General features: G+C 38.7%; 1 protein-coding gene across 2 annotated transcripts in view; it reads right to left on the bottom strand.

Annotated features, from left to right (window-relative positions):
- The window catches only part of si:dkeyp-14d3.1 (transmembrane protein 132C), a 248,783-nt gene that overhangs the window by 145,530 nt on the left and 77,180 nt on the right, over window positions 1-26,073 (bottom strand). For both annotated transcript variants that reach the window (XM_057831522.1, XM_057831523.1), the window contains one exon: window positions 2,781-2,927. In XM_057831522.1, the coding sequence (XP_057687505.1) occupies window positions 2,781-2,927 (147 nt within the window). The remainder of the gene's footprint in view (window positions 1-2,780; window positions 2,928-26,073) is intronic.

Genomic DNA, 26,073 nt, shown 5'->3' with positions numbered 1-26,073 from the left:
TGACATTAACACAGCTATTTTTTGCTTTAGTTACATCCCAAACATCTTAATAATGTTTTCCTTTTACGAAATAACAGAAACAACAAGACAAATAGAGCTTTTGATAGCAAAGTAACAATTTATTTACACGTAACTAACTGAAAGATGACACTATTGTGGCCGCGACAGCCGGTTAAACTTTTCCCTCATCGCCGCCTGTTTCAAAAAGATGAATTTTTTTGAGTCTCTGCGGGCTCTGCTCGCGAGCAGGACGGACTCAACGGCATCTAGTGGTGCCGGTCATTCTGCTCGGACGTCCAATGCCTGGCATCCTGGGCGTCCTACCAGTTGTTCTGCCCGGTCGTCCGCCGCCTGGAATCCATTCAGTCGTCTTCCGCCGGTGCCCCGGCTTTGCGGCTTGGCCGTTTGTTGCCGTTGAATAAGGTTGCGGGTCTTACCAAATGCGTTACTGCCCTCCAGTGGCTAGTTTTATTGCTTTAAAATGGATTTTCAGCTTTGTGCTTTGGAGCTAAATTGAATCAGGACTCAGAGATGTCTCTTTTGAAAAAAAATAATAAAAACCTATAAATACGTCTTTGGGACACTGAAGCAATTAAACATAGAACGTATTTATACGTTTTTGGGAGCAAATGAGTTAAGATCCACCAAGTAGTTTCCGAGATATGGGCATCTAGAATGGGGTCAACCATTTCGGAACACCCTGTATAACCGATACAGATATATGTGGTGGTAGATAATATGGGTAATTGTACCGTGATGCCCCACTGGATACTTGAATAATAGAGGTGTGCAAAATTTCACATTCTTAGATTATTCACGATTCAGCCATGGAAGATTCGAGAACGAATCACACACATCCAAATTCCGATTATTGAAATATGCCAAGTAAAGCAGAACTAATACACAGTCAGCGCGGTCTTCGGGACGCAATGAGGAACGGACCATGAGTAAACATCATGCTCAACTCACGGCTCTGGCTCAACTCATGCCGCTAGATAAAAAAACAATTAATACTTGACCCCAGCCGACAGCCGCTACAAACAACGCCAATATAATGCTACGTTAGATATCACATGTATAAAGAACTAGATGTGAAATGCCACTCAGCGGCGTTAGAAGAACATGTATAGAAAATTAAATGTGAAACAACAGACTCGCCAGAGTTAGTAGACACCCGCCATCGTAAAGCAGTAAACTTCTCTGGAAGGATGTTGTAGAGAACCTTCTGAGCAAACCTAATTAACTTTTTATCTAAAATACAAAATCTTGTCTCTTTAAATGATGAAACCGTTTTAAAACTTTCACATGTCGAAAGTAGACAGAAGGGAAATTATGGAATAATTTCAACAACATTAACGGTTGATTCACAACATTAAATTAATTGAATGTAGTTTAAAGGTGCTGATACAGAATGGGGACTTGAGTATTTTATTTACTGTTTTGAACTGTTAACTTGATACTGAAATAGTACTTTATTTAAGCCTGAGAGGATTTTTGTAACAATGTACAAAACATTAAAAACAGCTAATAGTTGGGGGGGGGGGGGGGGGGGGGGCATCAATAATTGATTTATAATCGAAGTGTAGCCTCTGAATCATAACCGTCATTGATTCGTTAGGTGCCCCAAAATTCCCACTTTTATTTAATAATGATAAATGTAACAACTTAACTGTTTTCCAATAATCACTCAGTGACAAATAAGACAACAACGTCAGCTGAAGTTGTGGAAAACGTGCCTATATTGCACCACAATATTTATTGTTGAAATCAAAATAGTGCACACATCAGGTTTTTTTTTTTTTTTTTTTTTTTTTGGATCAAGTGCAAGTGCAAAGTGCCAATAAGGCACTGCCATATTACACATGGCTCACACATTGCTTCTGGCTCAAAATAACAACAAATGCGCACAGCTTTAGTACAGTGAATGCAATATTTAAGAGTTCATAATTCATAATTTTTCAATCATTTATCGTTAATTTAATTTTTGCACAATGAATGCAAATGGTAACTCACATAACAAATCCCAAGCATCTTAGTTTAGAGACATCTAATGGTCAATAAGAATAACTGCTCTGCTAAGCTGTTACCAGCCCTTGTACATAGGCAGAGCGCTTCTACATTCCCTTTGAAGGCATTTATCGGCCGATACTATACCCGATAATAACAGACAACAGACAATAATATAATTTTTATTTTTTTTTTAACCGGCAAATTTACATAATTTTTAATGCCTCGAACATTTAGTTTAATGCTTTTTAAGGCCTGAATTTTGACAAAATCCTTTTAAAGAGTACTCATGCTTTTTAATGACCTACATAAACCCTGTTGGTAATAAATTGTTGGGATACAGTGTTGCTAAAACCAAGCCCAGGCACGCTATCAGACGTTTTGGCATGTAACTAACAAGCAAACGCTATTTTTTTAAATAACCGTACTAGCACATGTTATTCAGCCTGTTAGCTCACATTTTTGTGAAAAAGCTATCATTTTTAAGTAGCTGAAATAACAAATCATTGGCAGTTGGTCATAGAGGCTCATGGAATGTTGATGCCATCTAATTTGGAGAATGCAAATTTAAGAAAGAATAATAATACATCTCCATTTATGTGAGAAGGACAACAAAACAAGAAAGTATGTACACTGTAAAAAGTTGTTGCACTTAACCCTGGCCAAAAATTTGTGAAAGCCAAAAAGAGTGCAATCAGAAGAAGCAAATAAAAATATACAACATACTGTGTTTCACTGATACAAATACTTGTGAAGTAATGTTATCTCCTGACCTCTCCTGGTCGAAGCTGGATTCTTTTTTGTGGCAACGGAGGGTCACTACACGATGTCCTTCACTCCTCACATCCTGGCTTAACATCCATTGCGTGGGGTTGCTAGGACGGGCTCCAAGAAAGGTCACACCTTCTTTCAACTTCACTCTGTGGAAAAACAATGACATCTTTATTCAGTTGCATGACATTCTAATAGTTTACTTTAGTTTTTGATCTATGCATCTCTGCTGAGTCCAAAAAGTTAATGATCCCGTCTCACAACACATTATCCAGATGGTTATTTTCCTTCAAAAGCTGCCCCAGATGCTACATTGGCTGTCTTGACATCGTCTTTGATGCATTTTTTTTTTTTAAGTAAGTGTTTTATCACCTTCAAAAGCAGCCATAGGACATGCATTTAATGGTGAGGGTGTTATTATCCATACAGGGGCAAGTGCCAATCTTTTCTCTTTCTTTGCCTCCCATTATGAATGTTACGAAACCATTTCTCTGTAAGAAATTACAGCTTTCTTGGGGGGGGGGGGGGTGCTTTTGCTTTGCTAAGAAAATTATTATGGAGGAAATTGTACATGAGTTGGCAGGGCATCTAAATGCAATTTCCCCATTAGAATGGCATCTACAGTGGTATGAAAAAGTATCTGAACCTTTTGGAATTTCTCACATTTCTGCATAAAATCACCATCAAATGTGATCTGATCTTTGTCAAAATCACACAGATGAAAAACAGTGTCTGCTTTAACTAAAACCAGACAAACATTTATAGGTTTTCATATTTTAATGAGGATAGTATGCGAACAATAACAGAAGGAGGGAAAATAAGTAAGTGAACCATCACATTAATATTTTGCCCCCCCCCCCCCCCCCCCCCTCCTTTGGCAGCAATAACTTCAACCAGATGCTTCCTGTTGATGCAGGTCAGTCTGGCACACCGAGCAACACTAATCTTGGCCCATTCTTTGCTACAAAACTTCCGTATTTCCAGATTCCTGGAATGTCTGGCATGAATCGCTGTCTTTAAGTCATGCCACACATCTCATGGGGTTCAAGTCTGGACTTTGACTTGGCCACTCCAGAATGTGTATTTTGTTCTTCTGAAACCATTATGAACTTGATTTACTTCTGTGTTTTGGATCATTGTCTAGTTGCAGTATCCATCTTCTTTTTAGCTTCAACTGTCTGACAGACAGCCTCAGGTTTTCCTGCAAAACATTCTGATAAACTTTTGAATTCATTCTTCCATTAATGACTGCAAGTTGTCCAGGTCCTGAGGTAGCAAACAGCCCCAAATCATGATGCTCCCTCCACCATGCTTCACGGTGGGGATGCGGTGTTGATGTTGGTGAGCTGTTCCATTTTTCCCTTCACACATTAAACTTTGTGTTAGTCCCAAACAATTCAACTTTGGTTTCGTCAGTCCACAAAATATTTTGCCAAAACTCCTGTGGAGTGTCCAAGTGCCTTTCTGCGAACATTAAACGAGCAACAATGTATTTTTTTAGACAGCAATGGCTTCCTCCGTGGAGTGCTCCCATGAACACCATTCTTGGCCACAGTTTTACATATACCGGTAGTTGATGTGTGCACAGATATATTGGACTGTGCCAGTGATTTCTGTAAGTCTTTAGCAGACACTCTAGGGTTCTATTTTTACCTCTCAAAGTATTCTGCGGTGAACCCTTGGCGTCATCTTTGGTGGACGGCCACTCCTTGCGAGAGAAGCAACAGTGCCAAACTCTCTCCATTTGTAGAAATTTTCTCTGAATGTCGATTAATGAACATCCAGACTTTTAGAGATGGTTTTGTATCCTTTCCCAGCTTTATACAAATCAACAATCCTTGATCGTAGGTCTTTAGACAGCTCTTTTGTCCAAGTCATGATGCACATCAGACAATGCTTCACATCAAGACAATCTTTACCAGGATTGTGTTTTATAGTGGGCAGGGCAGCTTTAAACCACTCACCAGTGTATGGGCACACACCTGACTTAAAATGTATGGTAAAAAATGATTTCAATTGCTCTTTAAGTCTCCTTAGGCCGAGGGTTCACTTACTTATTTTTCCCCCTTCTGTCATTGTTCGCATGCTATCCTCATTAAAATATGAAAACCTATAAATGTTTGGGTGGTTTTAGTTAAAGCAGATACTGTATTTTCATCTGTGAGATTTTGACAAAGATCCGATCACATTTGATGGTGATTTAATGCAGAAATGTGATCAATTGCAAATGGTACTTTTTCATGCCACTGTATGTGGAATATACTACATGATCTTGTCATGTTTTTTCCTCTCGCAGCACTGAAACAAAAATGTTAGGTCAAATGAAGATTCTTCATCACCAAGGGGTGTGCGAATGGTTGGTTGTGAACCCTAATCCTGACTGGTGATCAGTCCATGGTGTAGTACAGGGGTCCCCAACGTTTTTTGCACCACAGACCAGTGTGATTTGGGTCTTTTTTCACGGACCGGTGTTTTGACAAATTTTGCAACCCATCAAAAACTGCAACTATTTGGTTCTGCGCATGCGCATAACATTAAAAATGGCCACGAATGCAGCGATTCCAAAGTAAACACTACAAACTTTCTTTAAACAAAGGAATATTAATTTACGTTTGATCGTGGATGGACGAAAGTTCTCCTCAGACCCATCCTGCCATGCTAGCTGCACACCACTAGCTCACCGTTAACGCCTTCGCCGTGTCGTTTAGCATTAATTAAGAAGCCCTCTTCACAAAGATGCGATGTTGGAAATTGTAGCAAGCTTTTCAGTGTTTAAGTAGCGCTGTCAGGATATTCCGGAATTACTTTAATTGTCTCAAAAGTAGGTTTAAAATCGCCGTCATTTGCGATCTCTACAAGCTGATCCTCTTGTTGCAAAGAGATGCTCGAATCACTCGGTTTATTCACAAACGGGTCACAAATCCACTCCTTCGCAGTTCGTGGGTCTTCGAGGTCATACACTCATCTTCTGGCTCGTCAGGGGCCCTTTTTCGCCGTAAAAAATCTCTCCAAAGACGTCTGTTTTCCAGTAATTTTCGCTAGTGTGGGGGAACAAATGTGCAGCACCCGGGGCTTAGCCATACGTTATTATGGAGGACAAGCGCACATAGATATATTATATATACAAAACAAGATATACTGCTTGCAGTCCAATCAATGGATTTCTATGACGACATTCTAATCTATGCTAAAGTATTATATCTAGAGTAGACAAGGATATTGATGTGTTAAGCAGAGGCACAGGCCAAAGTTAATTCGGACAGAATGCGGTCGTCAATAAAATATTATTTCTCTGGGGCCTGGTAGCGAATGCGCCACGGACCGGTATCGGTCCACGGCCCGGCGGATGGGGAACGCTAGTGTAGTATATTCCAGGATGGGCTCAAATAACCTGTGAACAGAAAAATAGAACCTGAACATCTACTTATAAAGTGACATACACTGCCTGTTTTTAAAATGATCTAACGCTCGGAAATATGATATTGAATAAACGAATGCTCTGGCTTGTTGGGTGTGTTATTTGTGGGATTAAACCAAGGAAACGGCATTGTGACAAAAAGGTCAACCACTTTATCCATACCTTGGTTGACAAATTGGATTGAAAAAAGGTGTTGCTTTGCTTTCATCATGAGTGTGTTGCTGCACTTCAACGTGTACTATATGATTGCCTCTCTGGATGAGATGAAAATAATGTATCTACCCCTCCAAAGTAGGTCCTTTCCCCAATGCTGTGCTGTCCAACCATATCTTAGTAGCTATGCTTGTTGTGAAAATTGATAATGTGCAAGATAGATTTCTTCCTACGGATGTTTGCATGTAATCATTATTTTTGTAGCATAGTCTATATGATTCGACACAGATTTTGACCTGCTACTTCTCTTTAAATATTGTGTTAAAATGTAGAAATAATAAAGAGCCAATGAATGTTTAGACACACAGCCTTGACTAACATCAGTTATAATATAGTCTTATTTTTCTAATCTAATCTTTTAGGGTGACGTTACAATGGTAGTGCAAACCTTTTATTCTTCTGCTAAATCACAGGTGTCAAACAGATTCCAGAAAGGGCCAAGTGGGTGCTGGATTTTGTTCCAACCGATAACGCGCAGAGAGTTTAACCAATGAACTTCCTGCTGAAACAAGCAGCACCTGACAAAGTTTAACTGATTACACATGTAAAAGATCTAATTGGTGAAAAGGTGTCCTTTTCATTGGTTGGAAAGCAAGCCTCCACCCACTTGGCCCTTTCTGGAATCGGTTTGACACCTGTGTAATAAACAAAAATCTGCACCTTTATCCAGATGTTCAACAAAATGTACTTACTCTTTCATGGCTCATGTGCCAGGTCACAATTGTTGATTGTTAATTTTTATGTGTGTGTTTGAGAAAACTACATGTTTACTACACCTCACACTATTTATTGCTTTTAATTTGACAAACTGTGAAACACTGTCATTAACATAGTGTTGGGCATTAGCAAATTCTCTGTACCACATTCAAGTTTTTGTTCATGTGCATTTCCGTCACCATCGCCACGGTGAATCAAAAAGACGTGCTTGTAAAAGCATTACTGGCAGTGAGCATGCAACTCTATCACAAACTCATGTGCTGTCCTTTAGGTCTCAGTGGGAGCCTCCGGCTCTAGTATCTGGCCCTTTCATGCTTTAGCACTTAAGCATGTCTATCAGGGGACTCAAGTGACAGAGCAAATAAATAAATAAACACAGTTGAGCCACCAAGGAAAAGCAGTCATTCGAAGTCATCGACGCTCACAAAGGAGTTATTGGTGTACAATCTTCTATTGATTTAAGTTTCTGTAGAAGCAGTCATTAAGTACAAATAAATGCATGTAAATTGAAACCAGTACATTCTGTCCTCCAGTAAACACCTCTCTTATGACTGCGAGAGAGAGGATCTGAGCTTGGTCATATTCCTTTAAGAGATTGTGGCACCTACAAAAGCAGCTGATTGCTTTGTTTTTGTTTGAAGACACTGACATTTTACCATCTGTCTTATGTCTCGGTAACAATTGTCATCCAAGTAATTCGAATTTCATGTGTCTTCCTTGTCTGGTCAAGCCAGGCTGGGTTCTCCAACACTAATGCTTATACACAGCATACTTAACATGCTATGCTGACTTGTTCAGGTCAGCTTTCAGTTTGTATCTCTCACCTTGCTCTCTTACCCCTACATTTACACATAATAAGTCAACTAAACAATAATCAAAGAGTGCTCTGCTTCAGAAAAAAAATGCAATCCCAGGTAATCCTAAATCAATATACACAGTCTTGCTTGTACAAACTGTAGACTGCTTCTGAAGTTAAGACACAATCAAGGCATTCTGGATGTGATGCATCACATCGCCGAAGGGGAAGGAAAAAAGGCAACAACCCAACAGAGAGGAAAGGGGGAGCAATGTTAAAAAGGTACAGTAGCAACGTTTAGCTGACAGCTTAAAGTTACACTCCATCCAACTCTGCTTAAGTGTCAGCAATCACAGGAAAATCTGACAGGGCTTCATCAGCGCTGCTCTAAGTCGGTGCCAAACTGAGTTGAACAAAGAGAGCGAATGTGGCTATCAAAAAGGCAATCAGAGAGCACGGAGCAGTTCCCTTCAGAATGCAAAAGCATTTAACGACAACCTGCCCTTCCATAAAAAGTTTTGCAACGCATACTTTTCATACTTCTAATGGTATCGTCGCTCCTTCAACTGTCTTTCTTTCAACTGTTTTTGTAGCCATTATTCCTTAGAAATGATAATAACCTGAAGATGTCTGCGTAATAGTTTTAACAGACTGCATCACGTGTCCGAGGGACAATTAAAAAGGAAAAAAAAAAAAAAAAAGGGTAATTCACGGAAAGTCAAGTCTGGAGGGTATCTTTCAAACAGGCCTGAACTGCAGTCATCTCAATGGGCCACTTCCATGCAACTTAACCTGGCAACACAACCACCCACACCACTGAGGACCATTTGCATATTTAATTAGTAGCTCCCATAAGAAGCAATTCTTGTTTTATAAGGCGATCTCACCTACATACTGCAGTAAGTGAGGAGGAATAAAAACCTTAGAAGGCAAAATCCCAAAAGAAAAGCTGCAGTGTACCAAAAAAGGCCATGAGAAGACATAAACTAGTAATGGTTTTTGGCAAATGGATAAAAAACATCTATAGCACTGTGCTCACACGGTCTACTGCAAGGGCCAAAGACTTGCGGCTCCAGAGCCGCATGTGGCTCTTTTATTATTTTGCTGTGGCTTTTTGTGACTGTGGCAGTTAGCTTTTTCAGTGCCACTGACAAAATGCACGATTATCTTTTCGCTGTGAATTTCAATGAGTTTATCACTAGTAGACGTCCAATCTATTCGAACTGGGAGGGTGGCAGCGAATGAACATTTGTTAATTCGCTGCCAACCCTCCCACTTCGATTGGATTGGACTTCTAACGCCATCAATGACAGGCACTGAGTAAATCACAGATGCTTTGATAATTGGTTGAGAAATAAGCAAGTTGTAACTTAATTTTAACGTTAATGCATTGACTTTGGTGGGAATGTCACCCCTAACAACATTGCTACCCTGAGGCCATATTGGTAGGGGCGGTGAAGGGTTTTTTCATGCTTCGGCCATGAATTGAAATGAGTTTATCAAATCTATTGTCGTCAATGGCAACCAATATGTCACCAAGTATTTGATTTAAATTTGAATGTACAGTTTTCAAACTTGATTCTAAATTTAAAAAATATGGTGCTGTTCTAATACAGAAAATAAGCTATCGATAAACTCAAAATTATTTTTTTGTTGCAGTTCAATCTGTAATATATTTATTTCACACTGCTGTTGCCATTGTTGTGCGCTCCCTGTGGGTATGATATGCGCCCCCTGTGGGTATGTTATTACGGTAAAAAGGAACCTAGGTGATGATGGTTAGGTAACGTTAGATGCCAAATGGCTTTTGTGGCTTCTGGTATTTTTTTCTTTTTTGGTGGGAGATGCTCAAAACGGCTCTCAAAACGGTTGCTGACCCCTGGTCTACTGCTACACTCATGTGCAGAGTTCAATATGACCAAGCCCGTCGACATGGGGGGACAACCGGTTATGTTGTCCTGGGCCTCAGGACCATAGGAGCCTCTGAATGACCCTTAATTTATTTTACTTTACATTCACATATTTCTCTTTATTTAAATCGTTGTCTGATTAAATATTAAGTTCTACTCAATATATACTTAAAAACTATAACATAACACGAAGCCAACCAATCAGAGAGCAAGCGTAAGTACACTGGTTGGCTGCTTGCCCTCCTCCGAGAGCTAGCGTAAGTACACTGGTTGGCTATTTGTCCTCCGCTAGCTCTCTGATTAGTTGGCTTCTTGACACGTTAGTCACGTGTGCTCAACTGAGCACGCAGTGAAAAAAAACTGACGAGCGCAGGAGTCGAGAAATTTAGCGAGATCAGGAGGTGTACTCGAAATCCATTTTTGCTTTCTCAGAATAGAAGCACCACAGGTGAAATTGAGCGAGAGCAGGAGGGCTGTTTTCTGTGCTCAAAATCCATTATTGCTCGTCCAGAATAGAGGCAACAATATAACGCCTTATTTCCAGTGACTGTAGCTGGAGGTCAGCGAGCCTTCTGTAAAATTAAAATAAAAAATCTACCTATGCTCCCCCGCATCATAAGGCGGGCTCAACAGCCTAGCCATGCTCGCTATTAAGTGTGAGCTTGCTCAAAAAGTTATAAATGACTTTGCTGTCAAAAAAATCTAGGCGCATCACTGTTTGAGGGCTAAATAACCCCAGGGATGTAGAGGGGGCAGGCACAGGATGTTTAGTTATACTGTTTTGTTGCTTAGCAGGCAGGCATAGCACTCTCAGTTGTATTGTATTGTAGCCTACATATATTGTATTGTGTCACACACATTACAGTCTGTTAAATTTAACTGTCCATCTCAAATTAAATAATTTGAAAATTTACACTGTCATTGCTTGCAAAGCGTTAAAAGTACTGCATATATTGCCGTGACAAGCTAGTGGCAGGGATGGGGCGGGGGGCCTATAATGGCCTCTTGTCCCCGGGCCCCTGCAAGTCTGTTGACAGCTCTCAATATGACTAAAGTTTTTTGTTTTTTTTCCCAAAAATATTATAAAAATCAAAATTGTGTAGATTTATAAATCAAGTTACCAATGTATACTGAATGGTGCATGTCAGACATATCCGTTTTCTCTCAAACCCAGCTCAAATTCAGACTAATTCCTATTTTTAAAAATTGCTGTACCATCAGGAGTTTATTTTTGGCGTATTGAAAAGGAAGCTGATTTCAACTGATCATTTAACAATGGGTGCTAGACATGGTATATCTGCTCACCCTGCACTGGAGTGGCCAGTCAGCTGCAGGCTAATCTGCAGATCAGAAAATGAGCAGATTCTAAGCCTTTCATTCTGAGCACAACAGCAAACACTCCCAAACCTCACACGAGCATGGCACAGCAATTTCACTCACTCGCATGTGCCAATAAGCATCCAACAAGATGCATGACCTAAGCATGCATCTGCAAAGACACACAGGAAAAAATTGTCAAGCTGTGACAAAGCAACTACTCAACATTGCCCTTGGCGAAAGAGTTTTACTGTTGCACTTGTTTTTCTCCCTTTCAACTGTTTTCAGTATGGGAAAATCGAGGGAACTTAACAAATGCATGCCCAGAGGAGCAGGTTTGCACACAAGAAGCTGAAGGCTGTGTTGCTCACGTCTGTTTTTTTTTTTTTTTTTTTTTTGTAAGGTCGTTGAATGTTTCATACGGAAAACGGATAGTCAACTGCAAACAAAATAAAAAATTGGGTTGTATGCTTGTTAAAATCTTGGCCAAGCCTTACTTCTCAACATATTCATTAATGTTTATCTGCCGTACATCATATCTTATTTTAATAAGTAATGTGTAATAAAAATTCTTCACTTTATGTTTTCCCTTAGTAAATACGGGATTTTGGCAAAAATAAATACAGAAATTTTTACTACTACTACTTTTTCCCTCCGCTTTGAACCCTTTAGCTTATCTTATTTTAATAAGTAATGTGTGATAAAAATTCTTCATTTAATGTTTTCCCTCAGCAAATACGGGATTTTGGCAAAAATATATATATAATATTTTTACTACAACTACTTTTTCCCTCCGCTTTGAACCCTTTGGCATATAGTCCACTGCGTCCTATATATGGATTTTGCGGGCCGATTACTCAGTTATGTATTGGTTTTTGAGCTATCACAGGTTAAAAGAATTTTGTTGTCATGGGGTAAATTTGATTCTGTGCAAATCTTGATAGTAATGGAGGATATTTTTGCAATTTCCTTGTTAACTCGTTGGCTGCCGTTGGCTGCGTTCGACATCCAATCAAGGTCGGTCCAGCCTATACGCAGACTATGCAGCTGCTTAGGGCCACCACTAGGGGGCCCCCAATCTGGCAACCTCATTTTATACGTTGTTAATAGAGCATCTTAAATAATGTGGCGCGCATTGCCGTTTATCTATGCAAACATCCATTTTCTTGTCGTTATAATCTGGCAACCTGGGGAGTGACGTTGAACCTGCAATGCGATGATTGGTGCTCAAACTTGCTTGGAAAATAGATGCACGAATATGTCGAAGAGAATTTATCCTTCTGGAGCAGAGAAACGAAAGAAGAAGAAAATCGGAGAAGAAAAGAAACAACAGTTTCAAGGTAATAGAGCATGTTGTTGTTGTTGTGCAAGACACTCCAACTTGAACATTGTTGTCAGCTGAGCTTGCCAATATGTCGTACTGGTAATTGCCATTAGCCGCAGGACGAGGGTCCGGAGCGAATAAAGTAAAGTCGAGCAAGTTGTCACCTGTCGGCAACGGCAAATGTAGGGCTTCCGCTGATTGTAGTATGACGAAATATTGGCATAATATGCATTTGGACTGGAGAGCGTAGATATACGTAGGCTACGTCTACACTAGGACGGATAATGGCCTTAAACGTGTAATTACTTGGACGATACCACATGTCGGCTACACTAGTATGCCTATTATCCAGATTAGTTGTTAGACGGCTAATGTAGGCGGGTAATGTTACTCGCCACCTACGCGCCATCTAATATGGACTTCTGTCACCGTACAACATTCGGATACTCAGCTAGGGACGTCATGCCGTCGCTGTTTTTAGTGCGGCATGACAGCATCATAAACAATGGAGGCAGACGATCACGACGGGGCATTCCTGCTCTTTTCTTTTCCACACATTTTTCATGAAACTTCAAACTACGTCTCAATAATATGCTTCAATAAGTGCCCATTTGGGGTCCTCCCATCATGGATGAGGTGGAGATGAGCGTTTTTTACAGCGCTCGTCTCCCGAGTTGTCTCCGATCAGCCAGCTGCGGGGCTGGCCCCTCCCAACTCAATGCCGACCGAACATGAGTACTGTATATAAAAATGCGTAGAGGAAAATTAAACCCCGAAAAGTGACCTGCGTGGTACCCCCAGTCAAAGAGGCGCGCGATCAGTTTTTTCTCCTAGACATTTCTGCCTGTCAAAACTGTTGCCACCTCCCAGATTGCCACTTTCATGTGCAAGCAATCCAGTCCTGGTTGCTGCTTCCAGGAAATATACTCAGCGCCACACCATATGCTTCTATTTGTTATTTTCCAGGTGGTGAGAGCACAACTGAGCATCGATTGTAACATCTCAAGTAATGATGAGAGGCTTCTGTTGTTTTATAAAGATTTATTTCAATCACAACACGGCACCTGCACGTAAAAGCAGAGCGTGCTCTCCCTTCCACTCTCGCTCCTGTGTGGTGCGTTTAATTGCGATCACGAAAAAAACAGTGATCACCAAATAATGACAGTCTAGAAGGAGTAGTATTTTCGAAATTTTCCGTGAGCTAGGAATGAGTATCCGTTTCAGAGATAAACCGAGCGGGCGTGACGTAACACGTGAGGCTTCTCCTTTTTACGCATGCGTAGATTGCGTAAATGCAGGCATACCTCGCAGAAGCGAGGATGCCCTTAAATGCACCTTAAATGAAGTGTGGACAGGTATAAAACTAGTCGGCAAAATACCTTGGAGAAAATCATCTGTCGTAGTGTAGACGTAGCCATACTCATTTAATTTATATCGGACATTATTATCAAGTAGTATTAAGCCTGAACAATATATCGTTTAAACATCGCCATCGCGATGTGTGCGTGCGCGATAGTCCCATCGCAAGGACGTGCGATAGTTTTGTTTTTTTTATCCACATACGCCCTGCTTTCTGCTCTGCGCAGAGCCTCACACCCTCCCTCTCCCAGCTCTTTGAACCTCATAGTCACTGCAGCACTTGCTTATTAAAGTTAACGATGCTGGTATCTTTGATCTTGCCAAAGAAGCGTACGTCACAGTGCTGCAGCTGTCAATCATCGTTTAATAACAGTTTCTGCAAGGAAGCCGCTTTGGAATGAATGTGTGTGTGTGGACACGTTTGAGACATATAAATTAAATGCCAGAAGTGATCATGAGGAGTTTGTAATTTCTCCATGTCCACCAAGAGTCACAGCTAAGGTAGATAAACAGAAGTATTTAATAAACCCAAGCATTTTTCTACTACAATACTTTATTCTTGTTCAAAAATGGTTTGGTTGGACAGTTATGTTTAAAACTGATCATTATTATTACATTTGAAGTGCTTAAAACCATTTATTAATTATACAGTGGGGAGAACAAGTATTTGATACACAGTCAATGGGAAAACCCATTGGCAGTGGATCAAATACTTGTTCTCCTCACTGTATACATATATATATATATATATATATATATATATATATATATATATATATATATATATATATATACATAGGGCTGTCAAAATTATCGCGTTAACGGGCGTTAATTAATTTATTTAATTAATCACGTTAAAATATTTGGCGCAATTAACGCAGGTGCCCCGCTCAGACAGATTTAAATGACAGTACAGTGAAACGCTCACTAGTTGTGTTTTATGGAGTTTTGCCGCCCTCTGCTGGCGCTTGGGTGCGACTGATTTTATAGGCTTCAGCACCCATGAGCATTATGTAAGTAATTATTGACAACAATGGCGGGCTACTAATTTTTTTTTTTTGATTGAAAATTTTACAAATTTTATTAAAACGAAAACATTAAGAGGGGTTTTAATATAAAATTTCTATAACTTGTACTAACATTTTTCTTTTAAGAACTACAAGTCTTTCTATCCATGGATCGCTTTAACAGAATGTTAATGTTTATGCCATCTTGTTGATTTATTGTTATAATAAACAAATACAATCCTTATGTACCGTATGTTGAATGTATATATCCATCTTGTGTCTTATCTTTCCATTCCAACAATAATTTACAGAAAAATATGGCATATTTTATAGATGGTTTGAATTGCGATTAATTGTGATTAATTACGATTAATTAATTTTTAAGCTGTAATTAACTCGATTAAAAATTTTAATCGTTTGACAGCCCTAATATATATATATATATATATATATTTTTTTTTTTTTAATCATAATTTGGGGAAAAAGTGAGAAAAAAAACATGCCTTACATGTATCTCTTTCCAATGCTAATTCTGAATAAATACATTGAGCACACACACTAAAAAGTTTGAGGTGCGGGGTGCGCAACTTCGCGGTTTTTCACTTATCGCGGCGGGTTCTGGTCCCCATTATCCGCGAAAAACGAGAGATCACTGTACATTGGTCATTGTGAGTCATCCAAAGTCTTTCCAAACAACTATTCAAGTCATCTAGTGAAAATTTCTTTATAAAAAAATATATATATTTTTTAATATCGCAATATAATATCGCAAACCCCAAAAAAATCGCAGCCATAGTTTTTTCCAATATCGTTCAGGCCTAAGTAGTATGCCATGTATCAGCCTACGGTGAATCTACTTAATTAGTTGTGTACTCCCCAGAGTACACATTTTTGTTGACAAATTTTTTCCTGGGCTAAATTAATTTCCATCTGATCATATTTTGTACTTTGGATGATTCAAGGAGCTATTGAGAAGTATCTTTGAATTGGAGGTGGAGTGCCGTCCTCTTCACAAGATGATGATTTCCCCAAATGTACATTTCAAGGTAATGCTTGGCAATGTCATGTACATAGTTACGAGATCAAGAATCAAGAACAAAAAGTTACCATTTTTAATACATTTTTACAAAAAATATGGGCCCCTTGGCATTATTTTGCTTAGGGCCCCCGAATGGCCTGGGCCGGCCCTGCATCCAATCCATTTGAAGTGGGAGGGTTGCTACGGAATGAACATTAATTCGCTGCCACACATGGATTGGACATCTAGTAGTCATAAACTGTCTTACATCGTCCAATGGCATTCAACGAGTTCCTAAAAAAAAAAAAAAAAAAAAAAATGTTTTTTCATTTTTATGTAGTATTGAGTTTTTGTTTTAGAATAGATGGCGTGAAAACACTCAGGTAACTTGTTCTGCTCTGAAACCCCTGATTTGGCCAAATTTTATTCCGTGACCTATTCACAGACATTTTTCATTGTGACGTAATTTGCTTGAAAGTTTAAAATATGCGAGTGAATAATTGTATAAAGTATTTTTTTTGTTTGTTTTTTTTTTTAACTAAATATTAAATAAACTAAATAAACTAATATTGGCTGGGCTGAAACAAAAGCAATTGCGCGGTATCTGTAAATGGGGGTCTCCAGGGTAAAACGGACAAATTAAAAATAGTTTGGGAGCTTCATGCACCATGAAACTGCTATGGCAGCATATAGACATATTGTTCCATCAAACACAACAGTTCTTTTGGCTTAAAACACAGCAGTTTATTTTAAAGAGGGAAGCAAGAGCAGAAACTGCTTTTTCAGTCTTGTCTGTGTTTTTCGCCACGTATCAAGTTGAAAATGTTATAGTATGTCAACAACTGTAGTTTTTAGGTGTGACTATCCCTGTGGCTTATCGTTCAATGCAGCTTATACATGAACAAATAGTCTTCTTGTCAAATTTGGTAGGTGAATCTTATAGTGCGGCTTATCTATGGACAAATGCCATTTTTGTGTCAAATTTGTGGGGTGCTGCTTAGAATCCAGTGCAGCTTATGGTCCGAAAATTACGGTAATATGCTATACCGTACGTTGTGTAAACAACAAAAATAGCAGTTTGAGTGTAGCAGTTATCACATGGACTGCATTGTGGTTTCTTTATAGTTCACAGATTCCTTAAAACTAACATCTGCGGGGGAGGGGGAGTTAAAATAGACCTCCAAATGTTGCGTAAATGAAGACAGCGGATATGAAATGTGTACACACCCATATGCCAGAATTTTTTTCCTTTTAGTTGTTTACCTTGCACTCAGAAGCCTAAAAGTTGTGTGCTAACGCTAATGTTAGTCCACAACTTGTGATGCTGCCACCACTATGCTTCACTGTAGTTATAGTGTTCTTTTAGTTATAAGCGGTTTTGAGTTTGCCGAGGACCAAGTATTTGCATAAAACTATTTGGAGTTAAGGAGAAAAAAATTCAACCTAGGTTTCATCAGGCCATAACACATTTCTGGCATGCCTTTGGAAGAGTTAAATTGGTTTTCTTTGTAAGATAAGGCTTTCTTCTTGCCAAACTATTCCAAAGCCAGACAACATGAAGGGCATGGGAGGTTGACAATGTCCTAAAAGGTGGATTTTAGTTTGGAGGGTTGCATGAATCCAACCACAGTCAAAGCTGTTCTGGAAGAAAATCGGTTCATTCCGCTTTGATGACTGCTTCAGTGACGCCATAAAAAGAGTTTTGGAAAACACTGCCTAAACCAGCACATGTTTTTAGACTAAAAACCTAGTGAAGTCAAGAAGATGAATGGGCACAAGTCTTCCAAGAAGCTATGCTGCAGGATTGTGCTGCAGTAAATGACAACATTTTATGACAATGACATCATGATAATGATGATCATTAAAGTTGCTGATTCATACCAGAATCGAAATGAGACACCTTAGATGGCCCTCCCCTATAAATTACGGCACCAAAATCAGGTCACCTTACCATAGTTAATAATTTGACTATCCATTACTCTAAATCGAAATTTACAGATTTGATTATAATTTAGGACTAACTGCTACCTGCAAGGGTACTGTGTCACTTTTAAATAAGTACGGGTTCCCCTAGGGACAGCTCTTAATATTCAGCATGGTATTAAGTTCTTACTGCTACCCTGAGCTCACGGTTATTTACACCAGCCATGCACATCATTTACACGTTTCCCTCTCCAAAGGCACACAGTTGGTAAAAGATAAGCTTTGAATCACAGAAGCCACAACTGACACAGCTTGAACAACACAAGGATTTAACGAGCAAACGTCAAACCATTGCCCTCCATGTTCACGGAGTATCTGAGACATGCTCACACGCATCTGCTGATTATCAAGTATGAAGGAAATGGAACATATGTACACACAAAGAAATTCACTTACATCTTTGTTCAAAGACTCACAGACGTAAAGTTAACGAGGCTCTCATCCACAAACAAAAGTATTTCTATTCATTGGTACTTTAAAGGGAACCTCGGACGTAAAGACTTGCAGGCATTAATAAGCCACAATTGTTCTCTTCTATTAAAATAGTTTCCTAGAAACAGTTACAATATTGCAATTGATTTAAAAATCTCTAATATTTTGTACATGTTTTGACCTACGGAGGGCGCCACAGTTTATGCGTGCAATGAAAAGAAGATTGTCGATCTATTGACCACATTAGTCACATCGCGTATTTAAACCATCTTTATTTGATATTACAACGTTTAAGTATTTTCTTAGGGCATCTTTAGTATGTTCTGTCTGTATGCATCCAAACAAATCAAGCTGAAAGTGCACGGTAGTACTTTAGGTTTCAAATTCGCCTCTTGTAGGACGTTTCGCCAGTGTAGCACATTTTGCAAGAACACCAGTTTTGTCCTATTCTCGTCTTGTCTCACCCCGTCTTTCTGTTCATTTTGCTTTTGCTGCTCGTTTTGTGAAATATCGACAGTGTTGTCATGCTCATTAATGTTCCTCCCGGGAAGCCCGGCAGCGTAAACTAGTGACGTCACCGCCCTGCGACGTCAACAACAATGGTGACCTACAAGTTAAACTAATTTTACAAATTGTATGAAAACGAAAACATCAACAGGTGTTTTAATATCAAATTATTTTAACCCATAATAACGTTTATCTTTTAAGAACTACAAGTCTTTGTATCCGCGGCGACACCGTGTCACAGTATGATGACATGCACAGGTGCAACGGTGTTGTTTTAATAGTCGGTTGACGTCTTCACCAAAATAGCATTAGTGTCCCCGCATTTTTGTCCCATGAAGAGTTTTTTGATGAGATGGAGATACTTCTCCTCCTCTGTATTAAGGAAAGGAAAATTGCCGAGTAGTCTGCCACAAAACCAACGCAATTTTTAATTTTTGGGAAAGAAAAGAAAGAAAATATAAGTATTTTTTTGCCCTCTGCATTCTGTTCCATTATGTACTTAATTACAGGAATTAACGTATAAGTTAGGTAAGGTACCGTATTTTTCGGACTACAAGTCACACCAGCCATAAAATCCCTAACGAAGAGAAAAAATATATATATAAGTCGCACCGGAGTATAAGTCGCATTTTTGGGGGAAATTTACTTGATAAAATCCAACACATAGAACAGACATGTCATCTTCAAAGGCAATTTAATATAAAAATACAATAGAGAACAACCTGCTGAATAAGTGTACAGTGTACAGTGCTTGAACAACGAAATGCGAATATACTGTCCTCACCAGGATGCTACGGCTCGGTCCTGGCTATAGACCCTACTCACGTGACGTCACAGCCACGCCCCCGTGCCATGTTGTCCGGATACTAGTCATGTTAATGCATTAGCGCTTCGTAAATTCCTCCTATTATGGCGTGTTTTTCTGCTCGTTAACATTAAACAATCAAAATGGTGAAGTCGTGTGTGGCGGTCGGTTGCAAAAACAGAGAAGATAGACGGAGAGACTTGAATTTTTACCGTATTCCGAGAGACCCGAAGAGGAGACCGCGATTGACTGCTGCAATTCGACGAGAAAACTGGGCTCCAAACGACTACCACAGATTATGTAGTAGTCATTTTATATCTGGTAAGATGCATTTAATATATATTTAGAGGGTTTTGGGCTGACAACCACAATTAAGATCATTGCTAGGCTAATCGCCGACAACATACACGTATGTATGTAGTGAGTGCTATCGCTAAACCATATAAACATTAAAAGCCCTAGCTCCATTGACAAATGACATGAAATACATTAGACTTGACAGTGGATGTTAGCAAGAACAAAAGATTTTGAATTGAAAATTTCGTAACTCACCTTCCGAGCACAAGATTCCTGCCGAATTTTCGTGTACGAGGACGTGTTTCACCCAACCAGCAACGTAGCATTTATAAGCCTCCAAGCTCTTAAAGTTTTTCAAACTTTCGTGAGAATAGGCTGATTTTGTGTGGACAAGATAGTTGTAAATATCAGGATATCAGATGTCAGGCGAAGCCAGCGGGTCGAAAAACATCGATTTAGGCATCAAATACGGATCTGGCGAATGGATAAACTGAAGCTTTTCCACGTAACGCCTTTTATGCAACGGATCCAATGAGTTTACAGCGTCAGATAACACCGGTGCTTCCATGAATTGCTCTATAACTTGCTCGACTAATTGAAAACAATGAGAATAGGTCTGAAAAAGAGGTACAATATGGCGGCCGGGAACAGCGACACGCCCATTTTGTGACGTAGGTGAGTAGGGTCTATTCAGCGGGCTAAACTCCCGAATGACGATGCTAGACATCTGTATAATTTGCTGAATCAATTTCGTCCTCGATACCAAACAGGTTCGCATCAACGTAAATAAATGATAATTAGGTGCTTTTACAGCAATGACAAACGGTTAGCATGCGTTCGCCAACATTAGCACTAGGAGTGCACGATATCCATTTTTTGAAACCGATTCCGATATCGATAACTTCCTGCTCCTCAAAGCCGATACCTATATCGATAACCGATAATATATATATATATATTTTTTTTTTTTTTTTTTAATGTATAACCTGAGTTTTTGAACACCTGGAGGTTTAAAACAGAAAACAAAAAAAACTAGTGGTGGATTCAACATAGATTTGCCTTTTATCTCACCAGATTTTTCATAATGACATGAAAAAAACTGCGTTTCACTTCTGCACTGCCAGACAGCCAGCTAAAAATGAATGCACTTCCATAAACCACAAGGCTTGGTCTTTTCTTGCTTTTATGGGAAGACACTCGTCTTAACAATGTGAAAGTACAACAGAAAAATACACATATTCAATACTCAATATACAACAAACTGCACAATACACTTATATACACAACTATTATATGTATAGCATAGCACACTAGCTTGAGCTACTAAAGCATTGGCTGGCTTCTACAACACAACAACTTATTAACCTCTGTACATTTGACCCTCCACCACAGAAGTAAACATATGGTGCACATCCATATGTTATAATACACATAAAATACTTACATATTTCCGAGGTGGAAACGTAACAGAAAGCATTCACGATTGTCAATGCGACACCGCTAGACACCGCAATGTTTATGTGAATGAGCTTGTAATGTGAACAAAACTACTGTGACAAAAAAATAGATGCAATGAATTATTATGACCAGCAGGTGGGAGCAATGCCCCGCAAATGCTCAACTGCTTTCCTATACTAGTGTGTAAAGTTACTGTAAACTGTAAAGCCAACACAATACATATTATCAGTCCTATTAATAATGTTATTGGATTTATCGGGATGACATCATAATTCCTGTTATCGGACCGATAATTATCGGACCAATAATTATCGTGCACCAGTAATTAGCACATCGTTCAAACAACCACACAACTGGCCGAGCCGATCGCGGGTGGAAAACACACAACAACAACAGAAAAGATGACACACACAGGCGTTGCCTCTATAGAGATATTTTACAAGCATAAACAATGAACGTAGGTTCGCAGCCGTATTTCTCTCTCGCTAACTCGCCCACTCACTCAGAGCTACGTAGGTGTCGGTCTTCTTCTGGCTTGTGAGCGCTCTTCTTCACGTAAACAAGTGCAAGTGCGCCCCCACGTGGGCGTGAAAGTGCCACAAACTAAAAGCATGAATTTCAATATAAAAAGTCAATAATACAATTGAACACACGTTGCCAAAGGCAGAACGCGAACGTGGCCATAGCTATTAAGAGTTATTCCGATAACTATAGCATGAAGAACATGCTAACAAGTTTACCAAACCATCAGTGTCACTCCAAAACACCTAAATAACATGTGAAATAATATCATAAAGCATTAATAATTTCACACATAAGTCACTCCTGAGAATAAGTCGCACCCCCAGCCAAACTATGAAAAAAAACTGCGACTTATAGTCCAAAAAAATACGGTATATGGAATGATCCAAACGTGTTTGCTGAGGTTTTATTTCAGTTTTAGCTCGATTACAAAATTTAATGTGGAGTTTCAGTAGCGCTTGGAACGGATTGGGGCAAATATATGGAAAACCCGTCTCTACTTACGGAATTTTCAGGTTAAAAGACACCTTCCAGAACCAATTAATTTTGTAAGTAGAAGTACCACTGTAGTAGATGTGCAAGCGCAGAATGCAAGACCACAATAAGGCAATAAGTGAGTGTGTACAGTAACTGAGTGCTCTGGGAGGAGAGGCCCCCTGGGCACTCTGGGACTCATCGCCCACTGCTGCTCCTTTGATGAAAATTAGCTGTCAATCATCTGATGAACAAGCTTCATCCATGACTCAATGACCTTTGCAGAGGAAGCAGTGGGAGCACTTTCCGCCCACCTTGGCGACACATCAACAGACTAAGAGATAAAACAATAACATCTTTGTGATATGAGACAGCAAAGAGTTGACTGAAGGGGCTGAAAGAGGTGTGCAAATGGCTAGAATGATTTGAACTATAGTAGTGCTGTGTTCCTGTTACAAAAGCAATAAAACATCACAAGGATAAAATAAGCTGAAAGCAGACAAGTAGGCCACTGCTTTACATCGCTACAGCCTTGCTATCTCTTGTATCGCACTGTCTTGTTACCAACTTTTTGCAAGCTTTAAACGGCATGAGTAGGCTTTAAATATTCATTTTGAAGACTCATAAGATAAAAGGCATTAAACCCAGCCAGTGATGTCAAGTGAAGTGGGTTCGCTTCTGCTCCAGCAACGGCTGCCCGTTCTTTGCATAGAGTGGCTGTGCTAGCACCTTTTTTTTTTTTTTTTTTTTTAACCATAAGTCAAATGAGATTTGAAAGAAACACCGCCTACTAATGTAGCGCCACAACATTTCAAGTCATGCACAACCAGAAAAAGCCACGCACGGCCTTATGTAGCATTGCAAGTAAATGTAACGGGCTATTAAGGAATCAAATCACATCTGCAGGGCTGACAACTAAATTGCCGGGGCTCCCGGTATTTGCTGGCTCTTGTTTACATTATGAATTAGAGGAAGACGTCTTGTTACTGCTGCAACTTAAAAAATAAATAAATCAACCATCAAAGTAATCTTCACTGCAGTCTGCATGGATGTCATACAAATGAATTATTACATAATGGGACAAAAGTCTCGTTTTTTTTTATTTTTTAAACAAATAAAAAATTATGACATTTCCTTTCATTCAACATATGTGAATACTGTGAAATGACACTAAACCTATCTCAAATCTTACGTGAATACTGTGAAATGACACTTAACCTATATTAAATCTTTATACTCTAAATCATAATACCTATTAAAGTGAAAAGGAGCAATTTTAAAAACACATTAAACATACACTAATGATGGCATAAGATATTTTGATAGATTAAAAAAAACATTTTCATTATAATGTTCGTAAAGTTTAATTGTGAATTAAAACAACTGTATTAAAAGTCAACAAGTCGTGCTGCAGAAAGTGAATCTTTTCACAGTTCGTGTTGCATACTGTGAGATGAATATTTTCCAAAACTAAAACGAGCCCAATACGAATGAGTCAAACATTACACAATAAAAAATGTATTCAAATTTTCATTTTATACTGAAGGAGCCGGCGTAGTTTGGCATTTGACAGCAAGAGTACCGATTCTTGATTTTAGAAAATTTATTTTATCCTGACATCTAACAATATGCTACAATATGTAATCGTTCCACTCTAAGAAATATTTAATAAAAACAAAATGCTGCAAGATCAAAAATAGTTTCACATACCGTATTTTCCACACTATAAGGTGCATCTAAAAGTCTTCGATTTTCTCAAAAGCCGACAGTGCACCTTATAATCAGATGGACTTTATATATGGCGGAAAAAACAGACAAGGCTGAAAAAGCAGTTTCTGGTCTTGCACCCCTCTTTAAAAGAAACTGCTGTATTTTAAGCCAAAACAACTGTTGTGTTTGATAGAAGTATATGTCTATATGCTGCTTATGCAGATTCATGCCGCAATAAGCTCCCGAATTATTTTTAATTTGTCCGTTTTACCATGGAAACCCCTGTTTACAGACATAGCGCAACCGCTTTTGTTTCAACCTAGCCGTAAAAAGAAGGTAAGTAATCATATTTATTATTCAAAATGTCTGTCATTTTTAGCTTAGAATCATTAATTGATGTCTAATATTTAGTTATAAAAAAGAAAAAAGAAAAAAAAACGACAAAAAAATTATTCACTTGCATATTTTAAACTTTTAAACAAATTACATCACAATGAAAAAATTTGCGTCTGTAAAAAAGTCACTGATATCTACATCATAATTACCGCTTAATTGTATTTTTTCATTACTGTCACATTTTCCCCGATATGTTATATGATAAAATATTCGATCCAAACATAGAAATTTGAAAAATAACGTTTAAAAGGGTAAATATATGAAAAAGAAAATCTCGACCACTCATTGTTGTCTGCGATTTCTGCATTGCGACCCTTGTTATATCACCATGTTTCACCCATAAAATCCCCCCAAAATCCGGCTGTGGCCATTCACAGCTGTGTTTTGACACTTGGTGATACACGCTACATGGAGTTTTTGGATCGAAACAAGGTAAGTACGCGATAATATCTCGTTAAAATCGTGGCGTCTTTAATTCTGCTCTCGCGTGCTCTCGCCTCCAGTTAAGGTTTTGCTGTTTAATTTTTTTTTTTTTTTTTTTTAAATGCCCTCCTGTTCAAAATTTTTTATCCCCCAGAAAATCGAGATTTTAAGCTTTCCAATGATGTATCACATATGCAAATCAGACAATTATGAAAGTTGGCCAAATTGCAGGTCTCAGAGCGAAACCGCCAAATGGATTAATATTGGTTAATCATGACATGACATTCCCTCCGGCATATATCCATCTAGTGGATGCATAAAGCTGCTACAACTGCAACAAAAAGGTGACCCAAAAACAAGTTTTTAACAATCCAATAAAACAAAGAGTGATGGAAGAAAAAATTATATTCATAGTAATTGGAACTGCAAGACAGTGACCTTGAGGAAGTAAACAATGTGCCATTTTAGTAAAAATGGTGAAATCAGGATGAAATTCACAGTAATCCAGCTCAGATGAGGACTCAATCTCAACATCAGATTTCTAGAATGCATTCGTACAGCACACCATTTAAGAAACGTCATTTTCAAAAACTGAAAATTCCATTATTGCTCCTTAATTGACATGTTTTAAGTTTTTAATTCCTATAGATCTAATATTTTTTCTTCATTCTTGTTTTTATTGGATTGTTAACAAGTTCCCGTTTTCTTTTTTTTTTTATTGGGGGGGGGGGGGGGGGGGGTGTCACCCTGTATATTGATCAATATTGGTTACTAATGTCATGACATTCCCTTTAGCACAGCTTCATCTAGTGGATGCATAACGCAACCCCAACCACTACTAGGCCTGTCACGATAACACATTTTGGTCGGCGATATATTGTCTCATAAATTATTGTGATATGCAATATTATTGCCAGTTTGTTTTTTGTTTTTTTAACCTATTCAACCATGAATATAGTGACAATACATCCTAATAAATCACCTATTGAAATGCAAAAAATTGTTATTCTTAAATAAAACACAAACTATATTAAAATTTAAAATATTTTAAAAAAAACACACAAAGCATAATGAGTCATTTTAAAGCTAGTTAGGTGCAGAATATGAAATAGGTGAGAAACCCACTGTCATTTTTGTTGTTTGCCAATTAGAGCCCATTAAAAGTGTTAATTTGATCCAAAATGATTGTCATCTTGTCCAGCAAAGTGC

The sequence above is a fragment of the Corythoichthys intestinalis genome, chromosome 3 (genome assembly GCF_030265065.1).
Source record: "Corythoichthys intestinalis isolate RoL2023-P3 chromosome 3, ASM3026506v1, whole genome shotgun sequence".
In the NCBI taxonomy this organism is placed as follows: domain Eukaryota; kingdom Metazoa; phylum Chordata; class Actinopteri; order Syngnathiformes; family Syngnathidae; genus Corythoichthys; species Corythoichthys intestinalis.
The sequence above is the reverse complement of the archived record's forward strand: the minus strand, read 5'-3'. Positions and strand labels throughout refer to the sequence as shown.